At 38.9% G+C, this 26,839-nt stretch overlaps 1 protein-coding gene across 2 annotated transcripts in view; it reads left to right on the forward strand.

Moving 5' to 3' along the window:
• The window catches only part of GAS2 (growth arrest specific 2), a 109,629-nt gene that overhangs the window by 80,555 nt on the left and 2,235 nt on the right, over positions 1 to 26,839 (forward strand). Inside the window, exon 8 of one of the 2 annotated variants that reach the window (XM_040980285.1) lies at positions 23,671 to 23,699. The exons of the other annotated variant lie outside the window; for it this stretch is intronic. Coding sequence (XP_040836219.1) covers positions 23,671 to 23,699 — 29 coding nt within the window. The remainder of the gene's footprint in view (positions 1 to 23,670; positions 23,700 to 26,839) is intronic. 2 annotated transcript variants of the gene reach the window in all.

The following is a 26,839-nucleotide window of genomic DNA, read 5'->3' on the forward strand; positions in this document are numbered from 1 at the left end:
GTAAAACTGCTCCTTGGGCCAAAAGTCCTCTCCTGAGTATTCTTTGGCCATTTGCAAATTTCTTTAAGTGACTTCATTACATATATACCCAGAAAACAGAGATTCCAGATGTGTGGCTAAAGTCAGAAGTTTGGATGCATGTTAATACAATTTATTATCTTCCTATTAACTCTGTGACCTGATAGCAACACATGTTAAGCACCTACTATGTGCCAGGCACTGGTGTCACAGTATTAGACAAAATAGTCTCTTTCAATAGTCTCTTGGGATGGGGAAGACAAGGAACAAAGCTACAGACCAAGGATAAGGTAGTACAAATCCGTATATATTTATTTTGGACTTTATGGAATAGAGTCTCTGTCATAACTACTTCACTCTACTCGTTGAGGTACAATTGGTAATGAGTTAACATAGCTATATTCCAACAACACATTATTTAAAGATACAAGATGAGGGTAACATTTGTCCTGTTTGCCATAATCTGTTGATCACTAACACTAAACAGTAAGTATGTAAACTCATCTAATTTACTAAAAAGAAATAAAACAGAAAAGGATTATGAGGAAATGAGATGATAGATGTGATATTTTTGAATAGAAAAATTGGGGGTAGATGTCATTATTCAGTTAGACCAATATCTAAGAGTAAGTTGTCAATATTATGCATCCATCTTTCTAGAAGTATATAATGACATGAAAGTTAAATTCTATATTACGTATTTACAAAATAAAAGATTTACAAAACTTCTGAAACTGATAGATTCAGTAATTACTATACTGTTTGACATGCCAGGTGATAGCCTTCATAAAATCCATCCTTCATTAAGTGATATTTTTCTCTGCATGTTCATGTCTTTTATTAAATGGTGATACTCAGCACTGAATACATGTAGCATTGGCTAGTAAGTCTTTGGTGTATGCTGCCCTAAAGAGTATGGACAATATTTTTTTACTAAGTTATATCCTAGCTATCTAATTGGGTATGCATCTGAGTTAGCATTCCATAAAAGTCTGATTGCAGTTTCATGACGATCATAGAGGTTAATAGAGAATGCAGTCATAATTCCAAGAAGAAATGGCTCAGATTGACGATTTCTTTTCACAATGGGCAAATCCATGATATGTCAGCTGTCTGGGAAACATTAGCTGAAGAGTAGGATGTACTGGCATCTGAATTTCAAATGTTGTCTCTAGTAAGATCTGCAAGTTGAGTTGATTATGTGGAGTTGTCTGCATTGCCTAAATCAGACAACAAATCTGAGTGTACAAGTTTATCAATAATACTCTGACATTTAGCTCATGTGGTTAAAGCATGTGGAGTAGGAGTTGTGTTTAAGGATGTTTAATCAGATTTGTTGCTTAAGACCTCACATGTACAGTTTAAAAGAGGCTCACAAGTAAACAACATAAATAAAATAAAACAAATGGAAAGTTGCCATGAGATAGAGTTGGCTTAAGACTTCAGGTCAATTATTTTACCTGGCAAAAAATTTCAAAGCATTTGTAATGATCCAGGCACTCTTCTAGGCATTCATGGATTTAGACAGGTTGGATCAATGTATACTGGGTTTTTCTGAAAAGTTTTGATAGAGAAGGTGAAAATTACTCTCTACTAGGGACTATATACAGATTGAGTAGGGGGACAATTCTGGAGACTAGGGTAAGCATAAGAGAAAGTTCAGGAAGCGTTAGTTCAGCAGTTTGGAGACTACCTAGAGACTGAGGCAGGGCATACTAGGAGAAAGAAACCTGAAGACAGTCTTGAGTACAAAAGTAAACAACAAAAACGTTGCTTTAGCCTTAATTCATTAGAAAGTAATTGGAGGTATTAAGCAGTATTATGATAAAACAGACACTTAGAACACTAATTTGGTAGAGCTTTATTTAGAGAATTATAGGTTGGAGCAGAAAGAAATTAGGAGAGTGCTGTTGTTGGGAGCTACCAGAACTGTTCACAATGTCAGTATTAGCTGAAATATGAGCAGAAGGAATGGAAAAAATGAGCCACAATGTTAATATTTTTCAGGATAGGGTTGATTGAGTTATAATGGAATAGAGAAAAGAGGCGACAGAGAAAGTCATATTTTTAATTTACCCCTTTTCCCAGGAGCAATTTAGTTCACAAGAGTACTTATATCTAAGAAGCATTCCTGACTTCTAATATTTTAGTGTCAATGTGCTGCATACCTTGCCCAAATTAGTTAAAAACTCTGCAACTCTTCTGCAATACAAATGAGATATCCCACAGCTTATTATCAATAGGTAATAAGGAAAGCATCCCACTCCATTTAATAATTGTGCTTTTTAATGAATTCTTTCCACTGAAGCAGATGCAAAATCTGAGTTCTGGCGAATGCATGGAGGAAGCTCAGTTAAGGGTTTCAGGATTTGTTTGGCTTAGAGCTTTTATGGATGACCTCTCCAAAGAGGTGGCATGGGAAGTGAGACCTGAGTGATAAGGATTGAGATTTGATGCGGACTGGAAGAGCAGTGTGTTGTTTGTATCAGTTGTGGAGCAGTGTAGTATTTTTAGCTTATATTTTAGCAATTCTGAATAATGAGACCAGTTCAGGCAGACATGTTTATAATGCTAGTCGTTGTCCGGGTGTGAAATCTGTAACAGGTTTAAAAACAATACGTGCCCTCTAGTGTCTTTCTGGCTTAATTAAGCCCATGTACAAGTCTCCCCAGGCTTTTACTCATTATCTCTAAGGTGTTAAAAGTATGTGTATGTACATTATTTTTATAAAACTAGCTAATCTTTTTTTTAATGTCAGAAACAAAGGAAAATATTCTGAGAGGCAGCTCTGTGAAAAGGGGCAAGTATATGTATTTATTTTTGCAAATGAGAAGGATTAGGAAAGAAGTGAACAAAACGGGTTCTGTTGAGAGGGATGACTTGCATATTTTAGTTTGGTCTTTTCATTCCTATATAAACTGGGGCAAAAACAATGATCCCATTAAGTGTTATCTTTTAACTTCAGTATCTTATGTTTGGGGTAGAAATAGTGGAATACTTTAATTCTTTAGTGTGGGTTTGAATTCTTTCCCTCCACCCACAAGAAAATTCTGAAAAATGTGTCCTGGAGGTTTTCTTTTTCTGAATACTGATCATTCTTTACATTCTCCTCCCCACCCCTCTCTATTTGAGTCCGGAAAGGGATCATGGACTATAGAGATAATGAGAATTTGGGGACCACACCCACACTTCAGCCTAGCATCTCCCTTCCTTTGCTCTGGCAATACCGTGCGACTTCTTTGAATACCGTGAGAGCCTTTGAAAATACAGGTTTTCTTTCTGGAAGGTACTTTCCCTCTGTTTAATGCCCCGCATGTCTATGTGCATTATTTTATTTTATTTATTTCATTTCATTTGTTTTATTGTTTCATTTGATTGTGTTTGGCTGTTCTTCCACATGCCCTTATCTCCAACAGACCCTTTCTCTCCTTAGTTGACCCACCATCGGTGTATGTTTCCTATTCAGGGGCACCAATCCTATACACTTATGTACTTCCCTTAAAATATTCATCAAGCTGTAAGTGTTCTGCATTGTTACTGACCTTGAGGATACAACTTACACTGGAATCCTCCATTTCTTTGTCTCCAGTGTGGTATACTCTCAAGGGCATTGCTTGGCCTGTGAGAATTGCTGACACATGTATATCCAACAGGCTGAGCTAAAAGAAACAAATGTATCACTAAAATATAATGCAAAGATTCTGAAGTTTGAGGATCTCCAAAAATGTGAAAATATGATTTCATTCATTAGGGTAAGAACTGAATGTGAGTTAACCAAATAAAGCTGTGATTGCTTGGAAGGCAAAATGTATTCTCTATCACGTTTGTCTAAGACTGGTCTGATGGCACTGCTCCTTGAAGCCCCAGAAACATAATGCTCCCAGCTCAATATATGGCTGGCAATAATGGCGGGCCTCATACACACATGTGGTTCAGGGTGATTGTGTTTCTCAGGCAGAAAAATGGAAGGGAGGATGAAAGCTGTGTGCCACTAAGGGAAGTCTCTGGAAGCTATCACCCGATTCTTGCTTAAATCTCAATTACTGCAATTTAGACATGCAGTCACACCCAGCTGCAGGGGAGATTCGGAAAATAATTTTTACTCTGGGCAGCTGTGTGTTCAGATTCAGTTTCTGTTGCTGTGGAGGAAGTGAAGAGATACCAGGAGCTGACTAAATCTTTAGCAGGAGGACAGATACACCTCACAGAGCCCAGGCATTTTTTATTTTAAGATTTGTTTTATTTTTATTGGAAAGTCAGATATACAGAAAGGAGGAGAAACAGAGAGGAAGATCTTCCATGTGCGATGATTCTCTCCCCAAGTGGCTACATCAACTGGAGCTAAGCTGATCCAAAGCCAGGAGCCAGGAGCTTCTTCTGGTCTACCACGTGGGAACAGGTTCCCAAAGCCTTGGGCTGTCCTCGACTGCTTTGCCAGGCCACAAGCCAGGAGCTGGATGGGAAGCAGGGCTACCAGGACTGGAACCAATGCCCATATGGATCCTGATGTGTGAAAGGCAAGGGCTTTAGGCGCTAGGCTACCGCATCATGCCCGAGCCCAGACATTCTGAGTGCCGTCCAGCTTATTTGAGCCTTCCACTTAAGGCTTTCATTCCGAAGAAACAGGAGTAATGAATACTAAAATGCAATATTATTCTGTGTGGTGACATTTGTTTTTCTTTTGTTTTTTTATGTAATTCATGCAGGGAACGTTCAGGTCAAGGATGGTTTTAATAAAAAATAGCATGTTCAATGAGCTGCATTTACTTATTAGAAGGTTCATTTAGACTCAGAGTCAAGATAATATTTCATCAGCTGTCTACATGTTCAACTTTCATAAAGTATAGTGAAGGATTAACCATAGTTGAGAAACATGGAAAAATTTAGTCAAAGCAGCTTATTCATTTAATATCTGAGTGTGTTGTACACCACTGCAACAGCATAGCTGAAGCAACTAACTTTATAATGAGAGTAAGTTTATTCATCACATAGTCTTGGAGGTTCCAGGACATGACACATGAATCAACGTAGTGCTGATAAGGGAACCGTAGCAACTGGATGACAATGGTTGAGAACACACGTTGGATCTAGTCTCTTCTTTAGCAAGGAAGCAGAGACAGGGCTGAGTATACTCTTTCTGTAACAGTCCTCTTGCAGAAACTAAGGAGGGCTGCCCAAGAAATGCCTGAAGTCACGACTAAGCCATGCTCATGTTGAGTTAAATCCAAAGTTCTTTCCTCTGCCCCCAAAGACTTATCAAAGTCTGAGAATAGAGCGTGTGAAGACATGGATGAAAAAAGTGCAGCAAATTCTTAGTGCTTTTCTGGTGAAGTTGGCAGGGTAAGATGGGGCACACATTTGATACTGCTGTGATTGGCAAGGAATTCTCATCGTTTCTGGAGAAATCAAACATGGAGCCTTAATTTCGTTAACCAAATTAGAAGTTCAGAATGGTAGGATATGTTGCCTTTTTACACAAACAAGACTCCCTATGGGCCACATGATCACGTCACCAAGCAACAGAGAGGAGATTGCTTAGTATAGTGAGCTGTTCACTGAGATGGGGTAGGGATTGGGAGCCGCTAGAAGGCTCTTCAGAACAAGGCCTCGTGGAGAGCTAGATTAAATGAAATTCAAGAATATTATGACTGTTGTCACAGAGTATGTATTTCCTGGCACTTGTCACCGCCTCTGCTGTTGTAGCAGGTCAGGGACGAGTACAGCCACCACACGGCCTGATTCAGACTTTTTCACTCACAGGTTTAATTAAAATTTCTAGCAAGCACCATCTGTCATTCCTCTCCCATCATTTTCCTTCAGAAAAAAGCTCGTGCTTATTATGCCTTGCTTCGTTTGAAGGACTTTGTTTTTATAGGAAGCGTTTAGTAGCCCCTTCTGTAACTCCTAGAATTTCACTGGAAACCTTGGTGGAAAGCAAATCATAAGTTTTGGTCTGTCCTTGGAGCCAAAGATATATGAGGAGTAAGTACTGAGGTTTGTTATTTAACCCATTGTAATATAAAGTCCAGGAATACATTATCAACAGGGATTAATTTTTATAATAATGTAACAAAGTTGCCCTCTTCTGTGAGCTATTCAGATCGCTGAATCTTATGATCATAGAAATTTGTAGGCTAGCTTCAGTATCTTAGAAGGCATAATGCAATGTGTGCTTCTATCAATGGCAAATGTACATGAACTCAATAAAACATGAGGTTTTCCATTGACTCAATAGAAAAATGCTTCTTTACTCTTAATTGCTAATATTCTGCATATATGTACACACATACACACTGACATGTGTAAAATGTACACTTATATACATGTTTAGGTTAACTAAAATAATAAGTTATTTCTTAATGTTTACATAAAAAATTATTCATTTTACTTTCTCATTTTTTTTCAATTGATATTTTTCATATTTCATTTCCACAGACTCAGGGATTTCCCCTTTCACCATTCTGGTTCTTTTTCCACCACTATTTTTCCCTAAATTATTACAATAAATGTAGCCCTTCAACAACAGTCTCAGGTCCATCATTTCTGCTAATTAAGTGTATCCTGACATTGCAGGCATAAACCATGGTAGAAAGTCCAGCATCCTATTGTCAAGATATATTTAACAGTTCCAGTGGGAGCCCTCTGTCCTCCTTTTTACTCAGGAGTGGAGATGCATACTGCACTGTATCTTCCCGGTATGCTAGTCTCCATTGGACAGTTCCTCTAGATGAGTTATGCATATACATGTTTACCTATATATCTATCGATCACCTGTTTTGCCTGAGGTTGCTTTATATCAGAGACAACATATGTATTTGTCCGTTGGGGATTGGCTTATTTTACTGAGCACAAAACTTTCAAGTTTGGACCATTTGGTTACAAATGGTAGAATTTATCTTTTTGATAGCTGATTAGTATTTCACAGGGTAGATATATGATAGTTCCTTTATCCACTCCTGTTTGAACAGATTTCTGGGTTATTTCCATGTCTTTGCTATTGTAGATTGTGCTGCATCAATATGGGAGTAAGGTCACTATCTCATTTGCAGATTGTATTTCTTTTGGTTATAGATGCAGAAGTGGGAGAGCTAGGCCATTTGCTAATAAATCCTTTCTGCATTGTATCTAAATAATGTAATTTTGTAACAAAATATGATAGAGCCCTGGTGGATTGTTGCTGCTTGGAGTGGTTGTACAGCTACAACAGTGAATCCCTCATCTGTACCAAAGAAGTCAGAAATATGACAGATTTGTTTAAGAACTCTAGAGAAATCTCTCCGAATGGCTTGCCGATAAAGGGCAGCTACTACCATATTTGTTAATACTTCAAATCATGGAGTTTAAAAAAGTAAAAATGTCCTTAGTTTTGAAACATTTGGGAAGTATTGCTTGAACACTTAAGAAAGTTAAGATTCAATTGATCAGGAGTTGTATTCTCTGCTATGAATCCAATTCAGAAAAGTCATGATTCCATGCAGTTTACCCCTATCATCAACCGAAAAGGAAACCATTGGCCTGAAGTCTAAGGTAATTTGTGGTTCAGACAGTTCATATTCCTCATCACCAGCCAAACTTCATGGCTCTGGCACACTCATCATCTAAGAGCCAAAATGTCCGTATTTATGAAATGAATTTAAAATCAGTTCGTTATTTTGTAAGGGGCTTGGTACAGTGGTTAAGTTGCCACCTGGAAGCCCCTATCTCTTGTGGCATTCTAACTTGAATCTTTTCAGTCCAGCTTCCTGCTAGTGTGTACTCTGGGATACAACAGATGATGGCCCAAGTATTAGGGTCCCTGTCAGCCATGTGGAGACCCGGATTGAGTTCTGAGCTCCTGGCTTCAGCCTGGGCCAGCCTGGCTGTCACGAGCTCTTAGGGAAGTAGGCAAGGTCTGGAAGATCGGTGTGTGTGGGTAAGGGGGAAAAAAGGGGTTGTCAGTGTGTTTCCCTTTAAAGTAAAAACAAATCTTAAAAACACTTTTAAAAATAAAGCTGTGCACTGGAGATTATAGTTCCTAAAGAGCCTAGAGTATTGGGGAATTGCTGACCTGTAAGCTACAGACCGTTACTTTGAGTAGTTTTCCAAGCTTTTCCCATAAGCAGTTTGCCAGATGTTTTGCTGTTGTGGCCATATTCTGTACTTCGAGTTGCCAATATCCTCTTCCAGTTTGAGCTTCAGCATGCAAACCTGTCTTGGAAAGTAGTATTTTTCAGCTTCTCCCAAGGAAGCCATTTACATTTCACTTGTCAGGAATCTCTCTAAGCACTCTTTCTACTTGATTTTCTTAACTCATGACTCTAACTATAAGGTCAGAGGTCATAGTTTACAGTTCTTTCAAGACCAACCTGTGTAATCTCTTTTGGTTATAGCAGCTCAAGTAAATCTGACATGGGCAAAATCATGTGGTTACATTGCAACAACATCCACATTTTGGGAAGACGAAAAGAGAAATGCACACATTTCCAAAGTTATCGATCACCTCTCAATGTTCTATTTCCTAGGGTTCTGAAAACTTGGGCTAGTTCGTTTGAGCCATGTGAGTTGTGGATGTATCGTCATCTAAGCCAGGTGTATTCTGTGGCTCACAGACCTTATTGACAAAAAAAACAAAGCAAAACAACACCAAATATAAATAAAAGACCCTCCCCAACACTCGTAAACTACATTCTTAAAGCTTGCATGGAAAAAACTGGTCGGTGGCAGCAAATGCTTGTTCCCTGTCATTTCCTTTCTTTTTTTTCCGTCTACACCCTGGAAAAGGGATAGTCTGTCCTCTTTCACACGCCTACCTAACATCTCTGAGTCACTCTGACACATTGTCCCAGTTGGAAACTCTTTTTACCTGTGTGTGACACATTCTAACTGAACTAGAGTTTTGCTTAACCAGGAAATGACAGAGAATACTGAATCACCCACTGCTTACTAATCCAGAACGATCTTGCCTGCAGAAAGGAGCAGTGCGCATATTGATTAAGAGACTTGTCAACACCTTAAGAATCAAGCAATATAGCAATCAATTCATGGCTCTGCTTTCATCATTTCTTAAAGCATAAGCCTATGTGGTGGCTCCCACTAAGTGTGTCTCCATTTTTGCCGTGCTTACTCTTTCTGTGGGACCTGTATTTTCTTTTGTTCTGAATTCTCTGCTATTTAAATCCTGAGATAAATGCCACCGCTGCCAGGAAGGGTGTTAGAAATTTGTCCTCGTGTTCCTCTCGAGATGACAACCTTACTGAAAAACAAACCAAAGCCCCTAAACCTGTGAACATTACCGGATTTAACAGTATCGATGATTTTATAATTCTCAAGATTTCAACATGTTAGGAATTACTTTGATATTATTCATTTATATGAGTTTGGGTAATGATCAGAAGTTAATTCTGAATGAAGAAAGAAGAGCAATACAGAGCAAGAGCACAGATTCTTCAAAAGAACCTGGTTTTCCACGTGGAGAATTGGCTTTAAAAAAAAAAAAGGAAACTAAAACCACAGAAGCTATTCTCTTATTGTCTTTCCAAAGACTGCTTCTGAGGCAGTCACTTTGGAATAGCTTAAACTTATCCTAAGTCTACCTCTGCGTTGTATTGAAACAATTACAAAATTTGCAAGACTTCCATTTCTGAAAACAAGTCTGCAATGATATCAACTGGGTTTTTAAAGATTTATTTTTTATTATTTTTTTCATTGGAAAGGCGGATATACAGAGAGAGGAGAGACAGAGAGGAAGATCTTCCGTCCGATGATTCACTCCCCAAGTGAGCGCAACGGGCCGATACTATGCCGATCCGAAGCCAGGAGCCTCTTCCGGGTCTCCCACGCGGGTGCAGGTTCCCAAAGCTTTGGGCTGTCCTCGACTGCTTTCCCAGGCCACAGGCAGGGAGCTGGAAGGGAAGCGGGGCTGCCGGGATTAGAACCGGCGCCCAAATGGGATCCCGGGCGTGCAAGGCGAGGACCTTTAACCACTTGCGCCACCGCGCCGGGCCCATCAACTGGGTTTTTAAAATTGTGAAAAGGGACTTTACTTGCATTGTCATTATCAATCTTAATTATTATAAAAGCCAGAAACAAATATTGGCCGAAATGACTAAGGATGCTTGGATGTGGGTACTTAAAGGTTACCCAATAAAGCCAGTTCAACAAATCTGTTGAAATCAGTTGAACAAATATCTCTTTGTTCAACAAATCATTCACCTACTTACTCATGGTATTACACTTATTCATCCCTACTCATGTTCTCCATGACTACTCGATTATTCATGTAGGAAAAGCTGGCTGTCAATTATGTGCAAGGACTGTGTTCAATAATAGTGATTTGAGGCTAGTATTAATAATTCACAGCTCAAGGTATATCGTAACCATTTTGCTGAGTCTCTAAAAGATAATCAGTAACGCAGGTCAAAAACATTTCATTGCATCGACCACTAGCTGTGAACGTAATTCTTGTGTGAAAAATATTGGAAATAATATTGAAAATACTGAAAATAAAGTGAGGTCCCTGCCTTTGTCACTGAAGTAAAAAGAAAAACAGTCACAGCAAAATAAATGCAATACACTGGTAGGAAAAGTTAAGGAGGAATATGTTTACTTGTTTTGCTTCAATAGAATTTAAGCAATGCAGCACTAAATTTTTGTTCAAGGACATACCCACGCACTTATATGCTGCTGCCCCCTAGTGCTTAGGTTCTATAACTGCAATCTTGCAATATTCCATAGATAATGGATGGTTGGGAAATAACTTCCTTTCTTCCTTCCGTCCTCCCTTTCTTTCACCTTTCTTTTCTCTTTTCTTTTCTTTTCTTTCCTTCTCTTTTCTTTTCATAAAAGCACCAGCATTTTATTGCTTGAACAATACAGCTTATGAAAGCACAAAAAAGATGTCAAAAAGAAAAGTTGCTAGGTTGCAAACGTGTAATACATTATCAGATACAGTGAAAATATTAATTAACCTACGTTTTGCATCAGAAAAAAGCCATAAAAATCTAAGTTTACATGAGAAACAGATATGCTTAAAATAGAAAATACAAGGATGTCACAATACGAATTGGAAAAGCAACACTTATTAACTTACTATTTCTCTAGATTAGACTACCTTTGGTACTTAAGTTGCTTTTTTTTAAAAATCAATTCCTTCTACCTTATCCAAATGTACTTCATGCATATGACATCCATGAATCAACTTCAACTTGAAACACTCAGGAAAATTAACCTTTTGCTACACAAGGAAGTGTCCTTAATAAATGTACAAGGTTTTTCTTTTTCATCAAACTGCAAAAAATTATCATTAAGACATGTAATACTTACAAACTTTACTTGTTATGTATTTCAGTTAAAATTGGAATCCTGGCAGTCACAATCTATTCTTGAAGTTGGGAATTTAGAGATTTAAGTGATTTGGCAAATGATAGACATTTAATTACTTCATACGATCTTAAGTGGCTTTTCCTTTTCCTTTCCAAAATATAAACGGTATACCATGTCTTCAGTACACTGGACTCCTGTAATAATAGCTACCACACTTTATTGAATCCAAATGAAAGCTTCTTTCTGTCCAGCAGATTGGAACTGTGCTTCATAAGGGAACACTGGTTTGACATACTTTCTTAAAGAACATCCATCTTAAAGCTATCACTCAATGGAGATGGAGACAAATAAGCCATTTCAAAAGATAGCGCTAGAATGTCTAGGCCAGCTAGTCAGGAAAATGCAAACATAACGCTAAAAACAAACAGTAAACTCTAAATTCAGTTAAAAGCAGAACCCTCTCTCATGGCAAGCGTGCTCCTTAACTTTCATTTCTTCCCCTTCATGAACCTCAGTTAAAACTCAGAAGTGCTGCACCAGTCCCACTTGTAAGACGTTTTGAATATTATAAACATGGAAGGACTAAGCAAGTAGTACTAGTAGCAATTATTGATCTGGAGTGAAGTTGACAAAATCATGACAATCTTCAAATTTGAGCAGTCTGAAATGTGATGGTGTGGCTCAAGATGAATTCTGCCATAATAAAACTATAGCTTTTACTTCTATACAAGAGGAGAACAAAATCAAAAACAAACCACCCCAAAATTACACAACTAATATTAACATACTTCAGCACTAACAAACATACTACTTCCTCGTTTTTCAATGTCTTAGTTTGACATTTTTCTAAAATTTATATTTATCTGAGCATATATATATTTGCTTATCTTTCTTTTTAAATTTTTATTTATTAATTATTATTTATTTATTTATTTATTGGAAAGTCAGATACACAGAAAGGAGGAGAGACAGAGAGGAAGATCATCTGTCCCGTGGTTCACGCCCCAAGTGATTGCAAGGGGCCAGATGGGCTGGAGCTGAGGTAATCCAAACCAAGGAGCCAGAAGCTTCTTCCAGTTCTCCCATGCAGGTGCTGGGTGCCAAGGCTTTGGGCCGTTCTTGACTGCTTTCCCAGGCCACAAGAGGGGAGCTGGATGGGAAGAGGTGCTGCGGGGTCATGAACTGGCGCCCATATGGGATCCCAATGCGTGCAAGGCAAGGACTCAAGCTGCTAGGCTACCACACCAGTTCCATATTTATTTATCTTAAAAGACAAAAAAAAAAAAAAATCAGAAACTATTGACCTGAACTTTTTTTCACAAATCTGATCCAATGTCTACTCTCTTACACAGAACCCTCCCCCAACAACTTAAAATTCCCAATTTTTAGTTAAAAGGACACACTAGTTACGACACATTATTTTCCCAATGTATGTGATATGTTCATCTATGTAAGGTCTCACAGACTTTTCCGTTAGGAGAAAGTGCTGAAGTGACTGGCAGACTAGCTTTCCTTCTTGCCTTCCGTTACCTCACTGTCAGCTGGTACACCTGCCCTTCTGCCTCATGTCATATAGGAAAACATGTTCGCATCTGCACATCAAATGTTGCATTTTGGGAGGAAAGTAACATCCATCTGGTGGGAAAGGAGATGAAAATGAGGTCACCAGGACACTGTAAGAAATATTCCATCAACTCTGACACAGTCCGTCTTTTTTAGTCTGAACCCTGCAATAGCTTCTAGTCTACCCTCCTGTCTGTTCTCTCCTCCCGTGTGTCACTATAGTGCAACTAGAGCGAGGTTTTAAAGACAAACCTGGAGTGCCGGTGCTGAGACTGCTGCAAAGGCACTGCACCGAGGTGAGGGGCCGGTATCCAGGCTCTCAGAGCGACCTGGCCCCTTGTACGCGTCACTATTCTCACCTAACGCACCTCCACTGTCTGTTCAACAAAGAGAGTGCCTCCCGTAAGGGTGTGAGCCCAGCCTCAAGTGGTGACTGGAACCAGCTTAGCTGCCGCTGCCCCCAGTGCCTTTGCCACGTTAAAACATGGACTGTCCTTCAAGACTCAGCGAGAAAGCTTCCGCGTCCAGCAGCTTCTTGGGCCTCCCCACACTGCTGGATTTCCTGTGGATCCATCTGAATTGCACGCAGGTGTGTGCACTGGAAAACTGTGTTGATGTCGGCAGAAATGTTACATACTGTGAAATTCAGAGACCGGCTGTTACTGCTGTTGGTTCATCAGAGTGTCTGTTCACAACAAGAACCTGTCTTCTTTCCCACAGCCCTTAGCATGTCGGTGTCTTGTTTACATGTTTTCCCTCACTGTTGTGGTGACTACTGTAACATGGAGTCAACATGTCTGAGTTCAAGGCCGGAGGGCGGGGCAAAGTACTACTGCCAATCACGGCTTCACTCAGACATCTTGCAGTTTGTTGGATAGGAGAATCGTGGCCTCGCCCCAACTGCAAGGAAAGCTGAAAAGAGAAGTTGTATTTCTCTGCCTCTGTAGTATGTGTAAAAGAGAGGAGGAAACTGAGTAGGACTGTGAGACACTGAACCTAAATCAGCTTTAACACCTGTTTTTTTTTTTTTAGCTCCTCAGCTTCCTTAATAGCCCTCATCACATTTGAATTCCATCTCTCTTGCCTGTTTTCTCAGCAGACCTTCAAAGCCCATGAAAACGGGGACATACTAGGTTTATTTGGTATGACATCCTGAACAGTTAGTGTATTATTCCTCAGACAATGATTCCTTAATAAATTTCTTTTAAAAGAACAAATGAAGATTGTAAATCATCCAACGTAAACATTGTGGCAGATAATATGTTTAGTGATATTTCTTTCTCATAAGTGATTATTTTACCTTTTCATTATTTTACAAGAAATAAGACAAACTAAAGATTATAAAATACTTTCTAGAAACTTGAGCAGGTGGATTCAGAGAAGGGATAAATGGCACCTGATTTGAGATAGGAGGATGTGACGATTTTGAAAGCATCAATTGAAGATTTTTTTTTCATTCTTATGTTATTACTTTCTATAGTGAAGTTTTAAGTATAAGGATTCTCGCCTCTCACTCCACTGCCTCGTTCCCTACTCTTTTTCCCTTCCCACTATTCTTCCTCTGTTATTACAGTGGGAAGGTCCTTTAATAAAAGATAAAAGTTTAACATTCTGCCATTTAAAAGAATCTGTAGGTCTGTTGGCATTGTATTTTCAGGCAATGGTAGAAAATCTAATCTTAAATTGGCAAGATATATTTAATATTTATTTGGGAATAGAGATGCCTACTGCAATGCATCTTTGCTTCCTGGTATGTTGGTTTCCAATATACAGTTCTTCCGTGAGAACATTATGTATACTTATTTACCTGTACATGCCTCTGTGTGTGTGTGTGTGTGTGTGTGTGTGTGTGTGTGTGTGTGTATTGCATTTTTCCTTAAGGTTGCAAACTGCCTGTTTTTAAAGATTTGCTTGCTTTTATAGGAAAGGCCAGTTTACAGAGAGGACATACAAAGAGAAAGATCTTTCATCTGCTAGTTCACTCCTCAAGAGGCTACAATGGCTGGAGTTTATCTCTGTACTTTGCCTTTCAAATATAAATAAATAAATAAATAAATAAGTAAATAAGTAAATAGAATTTGCTATTGCAAAAATTAAAAGAAAAAACGAAGTAAGGAGGAGAATTGAGGTAGGGAAGGGTGATGTATTTTCTTAGACTTGTATTTATAAAATACTTGAAGTCTATTCTCAGTATTAAGAACAATTTTTTTAAAAACTTAAAAAGGAAAAAGAGTAAATACTAACAATTTTGTGTTTTCTGTTGTAGGCAAACTAAATATCAGGAAGGATAGGCAGTTCTCACTTCAGAATGGGATTGTATAATAGTTCACTTCAGGTTGCCCCTAGCTCTTAGTCCACGTTCCAAACATTTCTACCTCCTTACTGAACACTGAAAGAAGTTTCTGATGTAATCACCTAGCTGGAGTTCTTGACTTCTCTGTAGGTGTGCTGGCAAACTCCTTGTGTGACATGGCAGTCTCTTGCTTACACCTGTTACTGCTCCTTCCTATCTCACGTACCTAAGGCCACATCCAATGTCATCCTACCAATTGCCACTGTTCCCCTTGTAGCCTTATTGTCTAACAACCCGCCACTGTCCCTTTCACATATTTTCCCATTTCAGTAGAGAACCATCTAGTGTTGCATGTAAACCATCTTGCTTTCTAGTTCTTCCCCTCGGCACCTGTGCTCCGTGAGCCTGGGATCTTCATTCTACCGCCTTCTTTGTCTACCAAAATCTTGCTTTTATTTGAGACTCAGTTCATTCAGTGCAGGAAACATTCATAGCATTTCTTGCTTCACCAAGACCTGGCTGAAGGAATCCCCAGTATGCTCGTACAGTACTCTTTACAAACATTTATCAGAACAATCTTGACAAAGGTAGGTAGGAAGGGTATACTGAAGTTACGTTACAATACAGATAAATGTAAAACATTATACAGTTCTTGCCTCATGGTATTAATGGAAATTAGAAATGAAAAAGGCCATAAAATCAGAAAGAGAATTAAACAACATCAATAGCATATGTAACAGAACTTCTACAAATTTAAAGAAATCATTACAGACATTGCTTTTGTCAGTGATAAAATAGATGCAAGATTAAAAAAAATGTCAGGAAAAAATTAAATCCTCTTTCTGAGTTAGGGGATGGGAGAAATGGAGGAATAGGAGTGACCAATTTTAAATTTATGAAATGATGGTGAAGACATTAGCACTTCATTAAAAAATAGGAGACATGCGAATTATACGGAGCACTAGAAAAGATGTGAAAGGGATGGGCAGTTCTCTCAACGGAGACCTAGGGGAAAAGGGAGAGCCAAACATTCAATTTTTTTAAGTTTTAAAATTCCTTCATTTTCTTTTTAGTATTATTTACATAGTTGAGAAGGATATATGGCTATGTGGGCCTCTGATTAAGGTGGGAAGGGTCAGGTATGGAGGAAACTGGGTGGGACAAATGCTCCAATTTTTAAATTCTGTGTCCAAAGAAGAGGAGTAGGAGGAGGCCACTCCTCGCTGACAAACTACATCAGCACCTGGGGATGGGGGATGGTCATTCAATGACGCCATTGAGACCTTAATGTGGGGGAAAGTGTTCTGAGGATATTATGAGTTGTTTAGATAGTTCTGAGAAATTGTTGGTTTCATTGCTTCAGGGTTGGGAAAATCTAATGTCTATTAGTTGACGAACTCCACTTTAATGCAGTCACAGACCCAGGAACATGCTGCATAGCTCAGCCAGGAGAATTGTCCTACTTGTTCTACTTTCCATTCTCTGACAAAGCAGTCAAGGCAGCCAACATGCCCTACTGGCCTAGATGAGTTGCATGCCATGTCCCCTGTGTGCATCTGGGCATACTGACCAGGGCACAGCCATCAGCATTTAGGTGCTGATGTCACCCTTCAACCTGCTGTCAGGTTGAGGTAGAAGGCAGATCCATCTCAGCACTCAGATGGCAATGCTCAGGGCTTCATGACTGACAGTCAAGTCTTTCACAACAACTGCCGAACTACTGTGACAGAATGGGAAATGTACTTCTATTAAATAATGTAAAATGCATAATGTGTTATATCTTAAAGGAAAGAGCAGGGGTCTTCATTCTAGAAACCACTTATGTGGTGTTGCCATTCAAGCATTTTCCACTTAATCTTGCTGTGTAAACTGGCAGGATACCAATGATCATGAATCACAGCGTGGCAGAAATCAACTTTGGGTGGACTTGAAAGACATTGCAACAAAGAAAGGAGGATGTTTATGACAAAACAAAGAAAAACAGAAGCAAAGGGAGTTATAGTACTGCCAGCTTTGCCTGTCTAGACCTGTGATACCAACAAGGGGATGTTTGCTGCCACCAGAGTTAATGTAGGTTAGCAATAATCTGTACAAGAATACGAAACCATTATATAAACAACTACGATGATGGAGATTTTCCTGGGTTGGAAAACCTCAGGACATAGAAGCTAAACTTCAGAGTAAAAGTGAATATTGCTTCTCCCTCTATATAATTATTTAGCCTAGAATGAAAGGAAAAAGGAAGTGGTTTATTAACAAATTCTTGTTTTTTCATTCACATGGAGAGGAACAGATTTACATGGAAGTCCTTATAAAGACATTTGTACAAATCAGGAAAAGATTGTTGCATGCAGGGAGTAGTTGAGGAAAGAAAAGGAAGTAGCCAAATTAGCTATAGTGGTTGCAGATTTGCACTGCAGATATTTTTTTTAAGATTTACTCAATTTTTTATTGAAAAGACAGATCTAAAGAGAGAGAAAGAAAATTCTTACATCTGCTGGTTCTCTCCCCATTGGAAGCTGCGACCAGAGCTCAGCCAGTCCAAGGCCAGAAATCATGAGCTTATTCTGGGTCTCCCCTATGGTTGCTGGGTCCCAAAGCATTGGGCACTTTTCCAGTGCTTTCTCGGGCCACAAGCACGGAGCTGGATGGGAAGTGGAGCATCTGGGACATGAATTGTTGTCCATATGGGATCCCAACAGTTGCAAGTCAAGGATTTAGCCACTGGATCACCATGCTGGATCCCACACATCATCTGAGAGATGGACTAACTAAGAGGAAGGGGTTACAGTGTGCCAACCAAGTCCTAATTTGAGGACCCCTGTGTCAAAAAAAAAAAAAATACACACACAATAACAAAAAATAACCTCTATAACAATAATTGAGAGAAAACATACTATTCTGATAGAAATTTACACACATGCACACACGAAAGACTAGAAAATCACAAGACGTTATGGTATAGCAGGTAACACTGACACTGCAAGGCTGTTGTCCCATAGCATAAGCCTAACCAGCCACAAAGGCCATCTGGAAAGTGAATCAGTAGATGGAAGATTTCTCTCTGTCTCTCCTTCTCCCTCTGTAATTCTGGCTTACAAATTTTAAAAAATGCATCTTAAAAAATTAAGAGCAAAATTATAGAAATGAGAGAAGAGAAATGTGGACGTATAATACAAGCTGGTAAATTTTCCACAGTAAACTTTGAAAGTAAAGAATTCTGAAAATTTTGAAGTCCAAAGGGAAAATGGAGAAATAGAGAATGTCAACATTGGAGCTATTGGGACTGCATGTCTGAACACAGGGTGATTTTAGCAGGCAGTTTCTTGTGGTGATTTCCTAGGGCATTTGCTCCATGTGGGTTTCATAAACGAAGATTTTGTCATCCCCTCTTTTGGGGACCTTTGATTGCCTCATGGAATAACAAGCTCGTTTACACGTCAGCATGTGACCAGCCCTGAAGCAGGGCAGTCAGTAATGAATTGAGTCATTCTTGTGGGTTCAGTCTCTCCAAAGCCAGGACAATCGGGAGGAGACTCCAAGCTTCATCTCCTCATTTAGGAAAAACAAATGGTAAGATTAGAATGTTCAGTTAAAGCAATACTTTTAATTCCAGATGGCAAAAGCTTTTAAAACTTTGTGGAATATATAAAAGCCACGTGGAATACAAACACTAAGGAGCAGATAAAGTTCCTCTACACCAAATTAGGTTTATAGCTATTGATAAATGAAATTGGCCTATAATTTTTATATACTCATGAACTGTTTAAAAAGCATAAAATCTCTCTGTCCATTAAGGACTTGAGAGAATTCACAATATGTGCTAAAATGGAGAAACTTAGTGAATTAAAGGACGCTGCCGGAGTGTCTCCGAGAATATCTGCAGCCAAGTAGATCTGTAGGGTGCACGGTGGTCCTGCTGTGGAGATACACAGACTGAGAAGAGGTATCTAGCAAAGCATCTCTGGCAGAGAAATACTCTGGCTTATTATTATTATGCAAGATCCAGAAGAATACTAAAGCAAAAAGAGAGGAAAACAAGATAACAGGCAAAACTTGGATTCCCTGACGTTGGGCTTATCTGAGAATATTTCGACAGGTGCTTTTTTGTGTGTTTTTTGGTTTTTTTTGTGGTTGTTGTTGTTGTTTTAGTTTGTTTGTTTGTTTTGGTTTTTAATTATGAGAAATTCCCAAATAATGTGTGATATGAAAATTGAAAGTAACATTAGAGGATAAAACATGAAGTGGTTCTGTGACCATACATTGCTACTACTTGGTTAGAATAAATTTACGTTAGATGGCTAAACCGTGTGTAAGATCTGAATACTATTTCATTACATGCTACTCCAGGAGTATGTGAAGTATGGAAGGATTTCAAGTGAAATTGCATCCAAACAAAGTAAAGCGTGGGTGAGCCTTCAGCTGGTCTGCAAAAGAACAAGGCTTTCATAGTAAGAAGACAATTTTATGGAGGGAGAATATTTTAGCTTTATATAGATGTTTTGAAATTCCATTTCTGTTGCTTTGGCTTTTTTAAGTAGCAACTCTGGACATTTAGAATTTGGTTTTAATTTTTATGATGTATGTAGTTCTATAAGATAACCAAACCAAACAAGCATTTCTTCTTAGGCCTTCCCACTCTAACTTGCTCCTAAGATTCTTTCAAAAGCAGCCGGTTTAAACCGTTACAACACTTTTTGTGTGTGTTTATCTCCAAATGTCTAACTCATATTATTGTTGTGTTCTTAGTTTTGAAATGTTAGGCATTTTATGAGATGTATTCATCACTGGGAGGTAGAACTAAACAGATGATGGCTTGACCCTCTTCGGCTCCCCCAGCATATGTACACATTTCCACTCCTTCTATTTTCCTTATACCAATAGCTATGGCACAATGATGGGGAAAACAAAATTCAGTGTTTCTTTTGAGATGATGGTATGTGCATCACTGTGTGCTATGGAGATTTTTTCTTTTTGAAACAGTGACTCTTCCTGGGAGTCAACAATATCTCCTTCTGTTGTCCTAAGGTTAGCTAAGAAAGCCCTTGCCAGTTCCCTTAGAAAACAGTGAATGTCATCAAAATAATAACATAGGAAAATACATGACAGTTGATTTGATTAACGACTGCGTTTGATTTTGCTGTACATGCACCTGTCTCCCACCTGAGCCCATTCTCTCCATCCCACCCTACTTTAGGTTTGAGGATTTCTTCACCTCTTCTATTAGAGCCTCCATTTCCAGGATCACAATCACCTGTAGATCATGTTCTTGTCCTTTAGATTGCGGCCTCAGAAACGGGTTTATTCAGTTGCCCAAAGTTCATTTATTCAACTTTTGTCGTGAAACATTCAGCATTTTCAGACCTAAGGATTTTCAGCATTTTCAGTCTTCAGGATTTTATATTTACATCTATGTCTGGGATGGGTACAAGGTAAACCATAGAATATTTGGTTAAATCTGAGTTTTAGATAACAAATATTCTTCAGTATGAATAGGTTACAGATTTTGCAGGGGATGTACTTCCACAAAGGAAGTAGTTATTGTTTATCTGAAACTCAGATTTAACTGTGTGCCTTGAATTTTTATATACTGACTTTGGCAACCCTAGTTGGGAGGTATTAGACTATATAAATAAACAAAAAAGGAAATACAATAGGTAGCCATCTTATTAGAAATTGTTTTTAAATATTTATTTATTTTAATTGCAAAGTCAGATATACAGAGAGGAAGAGAGACAAAGAGGAACATCTTCTGTGCAGATTCACTTCGCAAGCGACTACAAGGGTTGGAGCTGAGCTGATCCGAAGCCCAGAGCCCAGAGCATTTTCCAGGTCTCCCAAGTGGGTGCTGAGTCCCAGGGCTTTGGGCCATCCTCAACTGCTTTCCAAGGCCACAGCAGGGAGCTGGACGGGAAGCAGGGCTTCTGGGATTGGAACTGCTGCCCATATGGGATCCCGGCACATGCAAGGCAAGGACTTTTGCCACCTAGCCATTGTGTTGGGCCCAAAAATTGATTTTTAAAATGCCATTGTGAGGTGCAGAAAAAACACACTGCAAGGTGAAGTAAGTCAGGGATTGTAATTTTCAGAGTGGCTAGGATAAAACTCATGGAGATGAGTTGTTAGCAAAGAGAAGAAGAAGGTGAGGAATGAGCTCTGCAATTATGTAGAGAAAGTTATTCCAAGTACAGAATGTCTGGAATGAACCTCAGATCATGGAAGAGGCAAGGAGAACAACATGGCTGTTCAGCACATATGTGGGATGTGATAACTGGGCATGAAACAAGAGAGAGAGTAGCAGGGCATTTAGGCAATAGGGAAGAGTGTGTGGTTAACTCAGAGCGAAATGAGGAGTAAGCAGCATTTTGAGCAGGGTTATAACATGGGGTGACTTTTGTTTGGCCAAACCCTTGGTTGATCTGCAGAGAATAGGGGGAGGGGTAAGGATAAAAATTGAAATGTTAACTTGAAAGTTGCAATAGTAAGTCAGCTAGAAAGAGGGAAATGGGATAAGAAGATGACGATGAATACAATATGGATAGCAGTGACTATTGAATCCAAAGCAGACAGGATTCTGGAAAAAGATTTTTCCTCTAACATTTTCTTCATTGCAAATAGTGTTCTGTTTGCCCTTTGGAGCACAGTTTTCCTTTCTCAGTAGCTGTCAGTGCTTTGCAGTGTGTGAGTTGTGATTTCGCTCGGGTGCACAGCAGCTATAAATCCTTTCTCTAGGCAGCCCTTCTCTTTCCAGCACCAATGTGTTCTACCTCTCTGATTTCCCTGTGCTGGCTGGCCTATAAAATATTTATTCTGATTTTGTGTTCCGCCCCTGAAATGGTACACTGGTACACTGGTGATTAGATTTCAGTTAAGCCTCCTTAGTTTCATTTGGTATAGTGCTGGGGCAATGGAGATCTTACATAACAAATAGAGGAGTGCCGACAGACTGTTGGCATTAAGGCTTCCACGCATATTTCCCAGCAGATGCAAATGAGGCTTTTTGCCAGGCCATCCTTCCCTGTCATCTGCTAGCTGCACTTCTCACATTTGCTTCTAGAAGAGGCTATTGACAGTCATTTATCACTACAGTGAGCTAACTTTTCCCATCCAGAGGAAAGCAACACTAGCACATCTGGCATCTTTTATTTCCCCCTGTCCAACACCAAGATTTCTGATTCGGGATTATGCTCAAATGGGAGGTTTGTCTTTCACAATTTAGGGCATCAGGATAGTTCATCTTTTAGGTAGGGGTTTACGAATTACATGCCCCCTGGTGTATGTTTGACAGCTGAGGACAAGAAAGAGGCCGCTAAACATCAGGAAACGAATGCACTCTGTGTGCTTGAACTTCAGATTGAACTCCTCTGAAACTTATCAGTTCCTAAGACTAGACTGCCAAACCAATAGTTGATAACATAATGAAATCAAAGAAGCACTTTGTAGGCAGTCAGAGTCTTAATGCAATTTCAGTTTTTAATAGGGTCTCAAGTTTGATGCACCTAAGTGTAAGCAGTTTTGCATTAGTAAAAAAAAAAAAATCAGATTCAAATCCAAATAAATTCTTCAAGCATTGTTAAAAGCATTCTTTTTGTTCAGGATTTGAGATACATTCAGTTTACCAGCATCATCAATTGGACCATCATGTATTCCTAAAAGAAAGAAGTGTTGCCCAGGCAAGTCTGGATAAGGAGTCAAGCTGAATGTAACTTTACGAAACCACCTTTAATATGTATGTTAAGTGGTGATGAAGATTGTCTATTTTTAAAGATTTATTTTTGAGAAGCAAATTTACAAAACGAGATATTCCAAACACTGGTTTATTCCCCAAATGTCCTCAGTGGCCCGAGATAAGTCAATCCAAAGCCAGGAACCAGGAGCCAGGAGCTTCTTCTGGGTCTACCCAGAGGAAAGTTGAGTGCAGAGCCCCAGGTACTGCAGCCATAGGTAGGGACCTGGATCAGTGGGCAGCCAGAGCTACAAACAGCACCCACTGGCTGCCCTAACTTCTCTCTGCATTTTTTTAAGAATTACTTATTTTTATTTGAGAAGCAGATATAAAGAGAAAGAAGGAGATGCAGAGAAAGGAGCATTATCTTTGAATTATAGGAGAATCAGGCTCAGATAACTTTGGGCAGTTTACTTAGTGTCTCTGAGCTACTGTTTTTGTCATTTGTAAATGTGGACAATATTGCAGACAAACCACTTACCATTACTTCAAGGATCAAATGTAATAAAATCTGCAAGGACTCTGCCAACATTATCATCATCAGCAGCAGCAGCAGAAGCATCATAGTTTTATTTTGAAAAATAATTAAAGCAAATTGCCACATAGTATTTACCATGGTCTAGGCACTGTTGCTACATGCTTACACATATTTATATCTCTGTCTCAACAACTCTGGGAAGTAGGGACTTTGAACTCATCATTTTGAAGATGAGAAATACACAGAAAGAGTGTGTACCTTTCTTAGGATTATTTAGCCAGTTTGTGACAGCTGTAACTTCCTTGCAAAAACAAAACAAATGGAAGCTTCTGTTTACTTGCTCTTAATGATCTCTATAAAGTTTTATCTAAGAAAAGGATCTAACAAATCAAAGGAGTGTAAGAAGTCCAAATTAGGTAATAAATATGAAAAACGCTTGTAAACAACAAAGCACTAATTCTGGAAGAATGTTTGAGCTATTAAGCATTTGTAATTCCACATATCCTTAATGGTTGAGATTAATTTTAACGTTTGGCAAAGAAGTCCTTATTTTTTAAGATTTACTTTTTTTAATATGAAAGGCAGATTTGCATAAAAAAGGTGATAAAGAAATCTTCCTATGTCCTGTATTGTTTAGCAGCGTCTCAGTTTTCACTGCTAACAGGTAACCATGTTGTTTATCTTTAAAATGCTGGCATCAGGATTTCAGAATAGCAAGCTACCCGTTGAACACCTGCTATCTTACCCACCCATGCATCAGGGCACCTTAGCCAGATAGCCGAATTCCCTGTTGCTCAATTTTGAGCATATGCCATTTTGCAATACTATTAAATAATGGCAGTCTGCTGTTAGAGTTTTATGTGCTCCTTTGGGGAACAAATGACTGTGCACAACATTGGAGAAGAGGAGGTAAAACTTCCATGAAGCAATGTATTACTACAGTGAGTCATTTTGTTAAGAAAAACAGAAGAGGAAGGAGGACATGAAAAAAAGAGGAGGAGGAATAGGAAATGAGAAAAAAGAAACGAAGAAAGAAAGAAAAAATAAATCGACTTGACGTGATGTCGAGTATGAAAATGTGAGAAATTAAACTCCGGATTCCATCATGATCATTTTTTCCTTCTTCCTCCTTTCACCACTTGCTGCTTCTTCTGTCCGTCTCTCTCACAGCCTCTAATGCTAGTAATGCTTGAATGGAACATCAGTATCAAATTTATTCATCCATTTATTTAATAAGGATTTATTTATTATTTAGCAATGATTTATTAAGCATCATGAGCTTGACACTATGCTAGGCCCTTATGACATGAAATTTTCAAAGAAAACCTTGTCTGTCATTCAACAAAAAATTGTTGAATGGTTAAGGGATGGGATTCATGTTAATTCATCTGGTAAATGTGCATATAGAGACACACGAAATTTTATGGGAATTTTAAGGAATAGGGATAAGTCATTTGTTTTGGAGATTGAGGGTGGGCACAAACAGTAGAACCTCAATGTAGGTACTCACTGTGCAGTGTACAAGTTGCACAACCATATGTGGTAAGGTGGAAAATGCAATAGTAACTGAACCCTAAAATGTGCATTGTACAATTTTCAACCTGTAGAATCATAGTGACAAAGTATGTAGAAACAAAAGAGAGGAACTAGGCCATAAAGAGCATTGTGTGTCAAATTATTTATTCTCATGGGGGCAGGGACAGATGGAGATAAGGGGGAATGTCAGAAGTTCTAGAAAAGGTGTCTAAATTGTATAGAAGAGGATCTCAAAAACTTTGTGGAAAATCAGATTATTTGGATGGTTTTTCATAAAACATATTTTCATAACTTTGTGAAGGTGCTTCATGCGCCTCTGCCCACCCTGCAGATGGCGATTCTGTTTCCCACCCCACAACACTGCTTTCCAGGAGCCTTTATCATACCACTAATTTTCGGTACTAATGAGAGGGAATCTTGTTGTTTAGGTAGACTGGGATTAAGAGTGGCTGGGAAACACAGCAGACAATGCAGAACTTACTCATAGGTTTGTAAGAAAGCAGTGACGTGATCCGATTTTCCTGTTAGAAAGATCAGCTGGCACTGGCCTAGCGGGCATATTAGTGAAATGTGAGCGATGATGAGGGCTTCCTGCTGAAAAGCCTTCAGGTCCTCAGGGTCTAATGACATTAGTGTTCAGGACACTTGACAAACACTCCCGCGGTCCTGGACACAAGATTAGAGTCAGAATGAAACCGATTTGTCAGCGCTTTCCTGAGAGGGAGCTGACACCGGAGCATTTCACATGAATTATTGGTTTGGGAGAGATGTGGACATTCGAGTAGAGCTGTGGTTGGGGAATGAATAAAGGAATCAAATATGAATAAGGAGCCTTTACCGTTTCCTTTAAGTACCTGAAGACATTAGTTCTGTTGTTGTTTCATTGTTGTTGCTGCTGATGGTGCTGTTTAACATAATGTAACTTAAAACCAAATACACTTAAAACCTTAAAAAATACATTATCACTAAGTCCATACTATTTTCCCCAGTTCTATGTGACTGCTTTCTTCTGCCATTTAGTAAGACCTGTAATTTTCTATGATCAACATATAGGCTTTCCTCACTGGAGAAAGATGAAGTTGATTTATTTGTGTATTTGTATACTAAGGTCTTCGAGAAAGCTATTCATTATCTTGCTAAAGTCTCTTAATGCCAACACATGATGTGATTTTCAGTCTGTTTCTCCCAACTACATAATGAGAGGATAAAGAGCTCTCTTTTTTAAAATCCTCTTGTCATGCAACCCCAGAGGCAGAGCGGTGGATCCTTTGGTGCTAGGTTGACATCCACAAATATCTATAGAGCACTATCAGTTGACCACTTCTCCAATCTATGATATTTCTATTATATTTCCAGTTAACATGGGGGATTTGCTTATTTCCTTTCTACCCATTTTTCCCCATTAGAAAAGCTATATAGAGCTAATTTTTTTTTTTTTTTTTGGTTATGGGTTAAACAAGGAAACTGTTGAATTTATCTGGAGAGTAAGAGGCTGAACTCTGTGCATGGTACATGCTCGTAATGAAGGAATCATGACTGTTCCATGTCAGTAACATTCCATCTGACAGTTTTACCTTAGATGCATTTTAGATGGTCCAATGGCTCATTTATAACATCTGTCAGCAGACTGTGTGTCCAAATGAACAGGGTTCTCCGAACTGAAAATGGCTCCTGTTATGGTTTCTTGGAATTGTTTAAAATGCTCTAATCTGTGTTTTTTCTTTGCTACAAATAGTCAGCTCACAAACAGTCAAGGGAATTTGGGCATTCTGCCAGAGGGATTCATATGGAGGTGGTTTGGAGGCTGCTTAGAAATATAATTTCCAGGCCCAGGAGAGCCAAATCATCAACCCAAACAGGCGGAACTGCTCCCCGAAGCGTGAAAGTGCTCCTTTAATACCAACCTTTGCAGGTTTCTTCCCAG

Source organism: Ochotona curzoniae, unplaced genomic scaffold, assembly GCF_017591425.1.
Source record: "Ochotona curzoniae isolate NIBS_2020 unplaced genomic scaffold, NIBS_Ocur_1.0 contig_3432, whole genome shotgun sequence".
Taxonomy (NCBI): Eukaryota; Metazoa; Chordata; class Mammalia; order Lagomorpha; family Ochotonidae; genus Ochotona; species Ochotona curzoniae.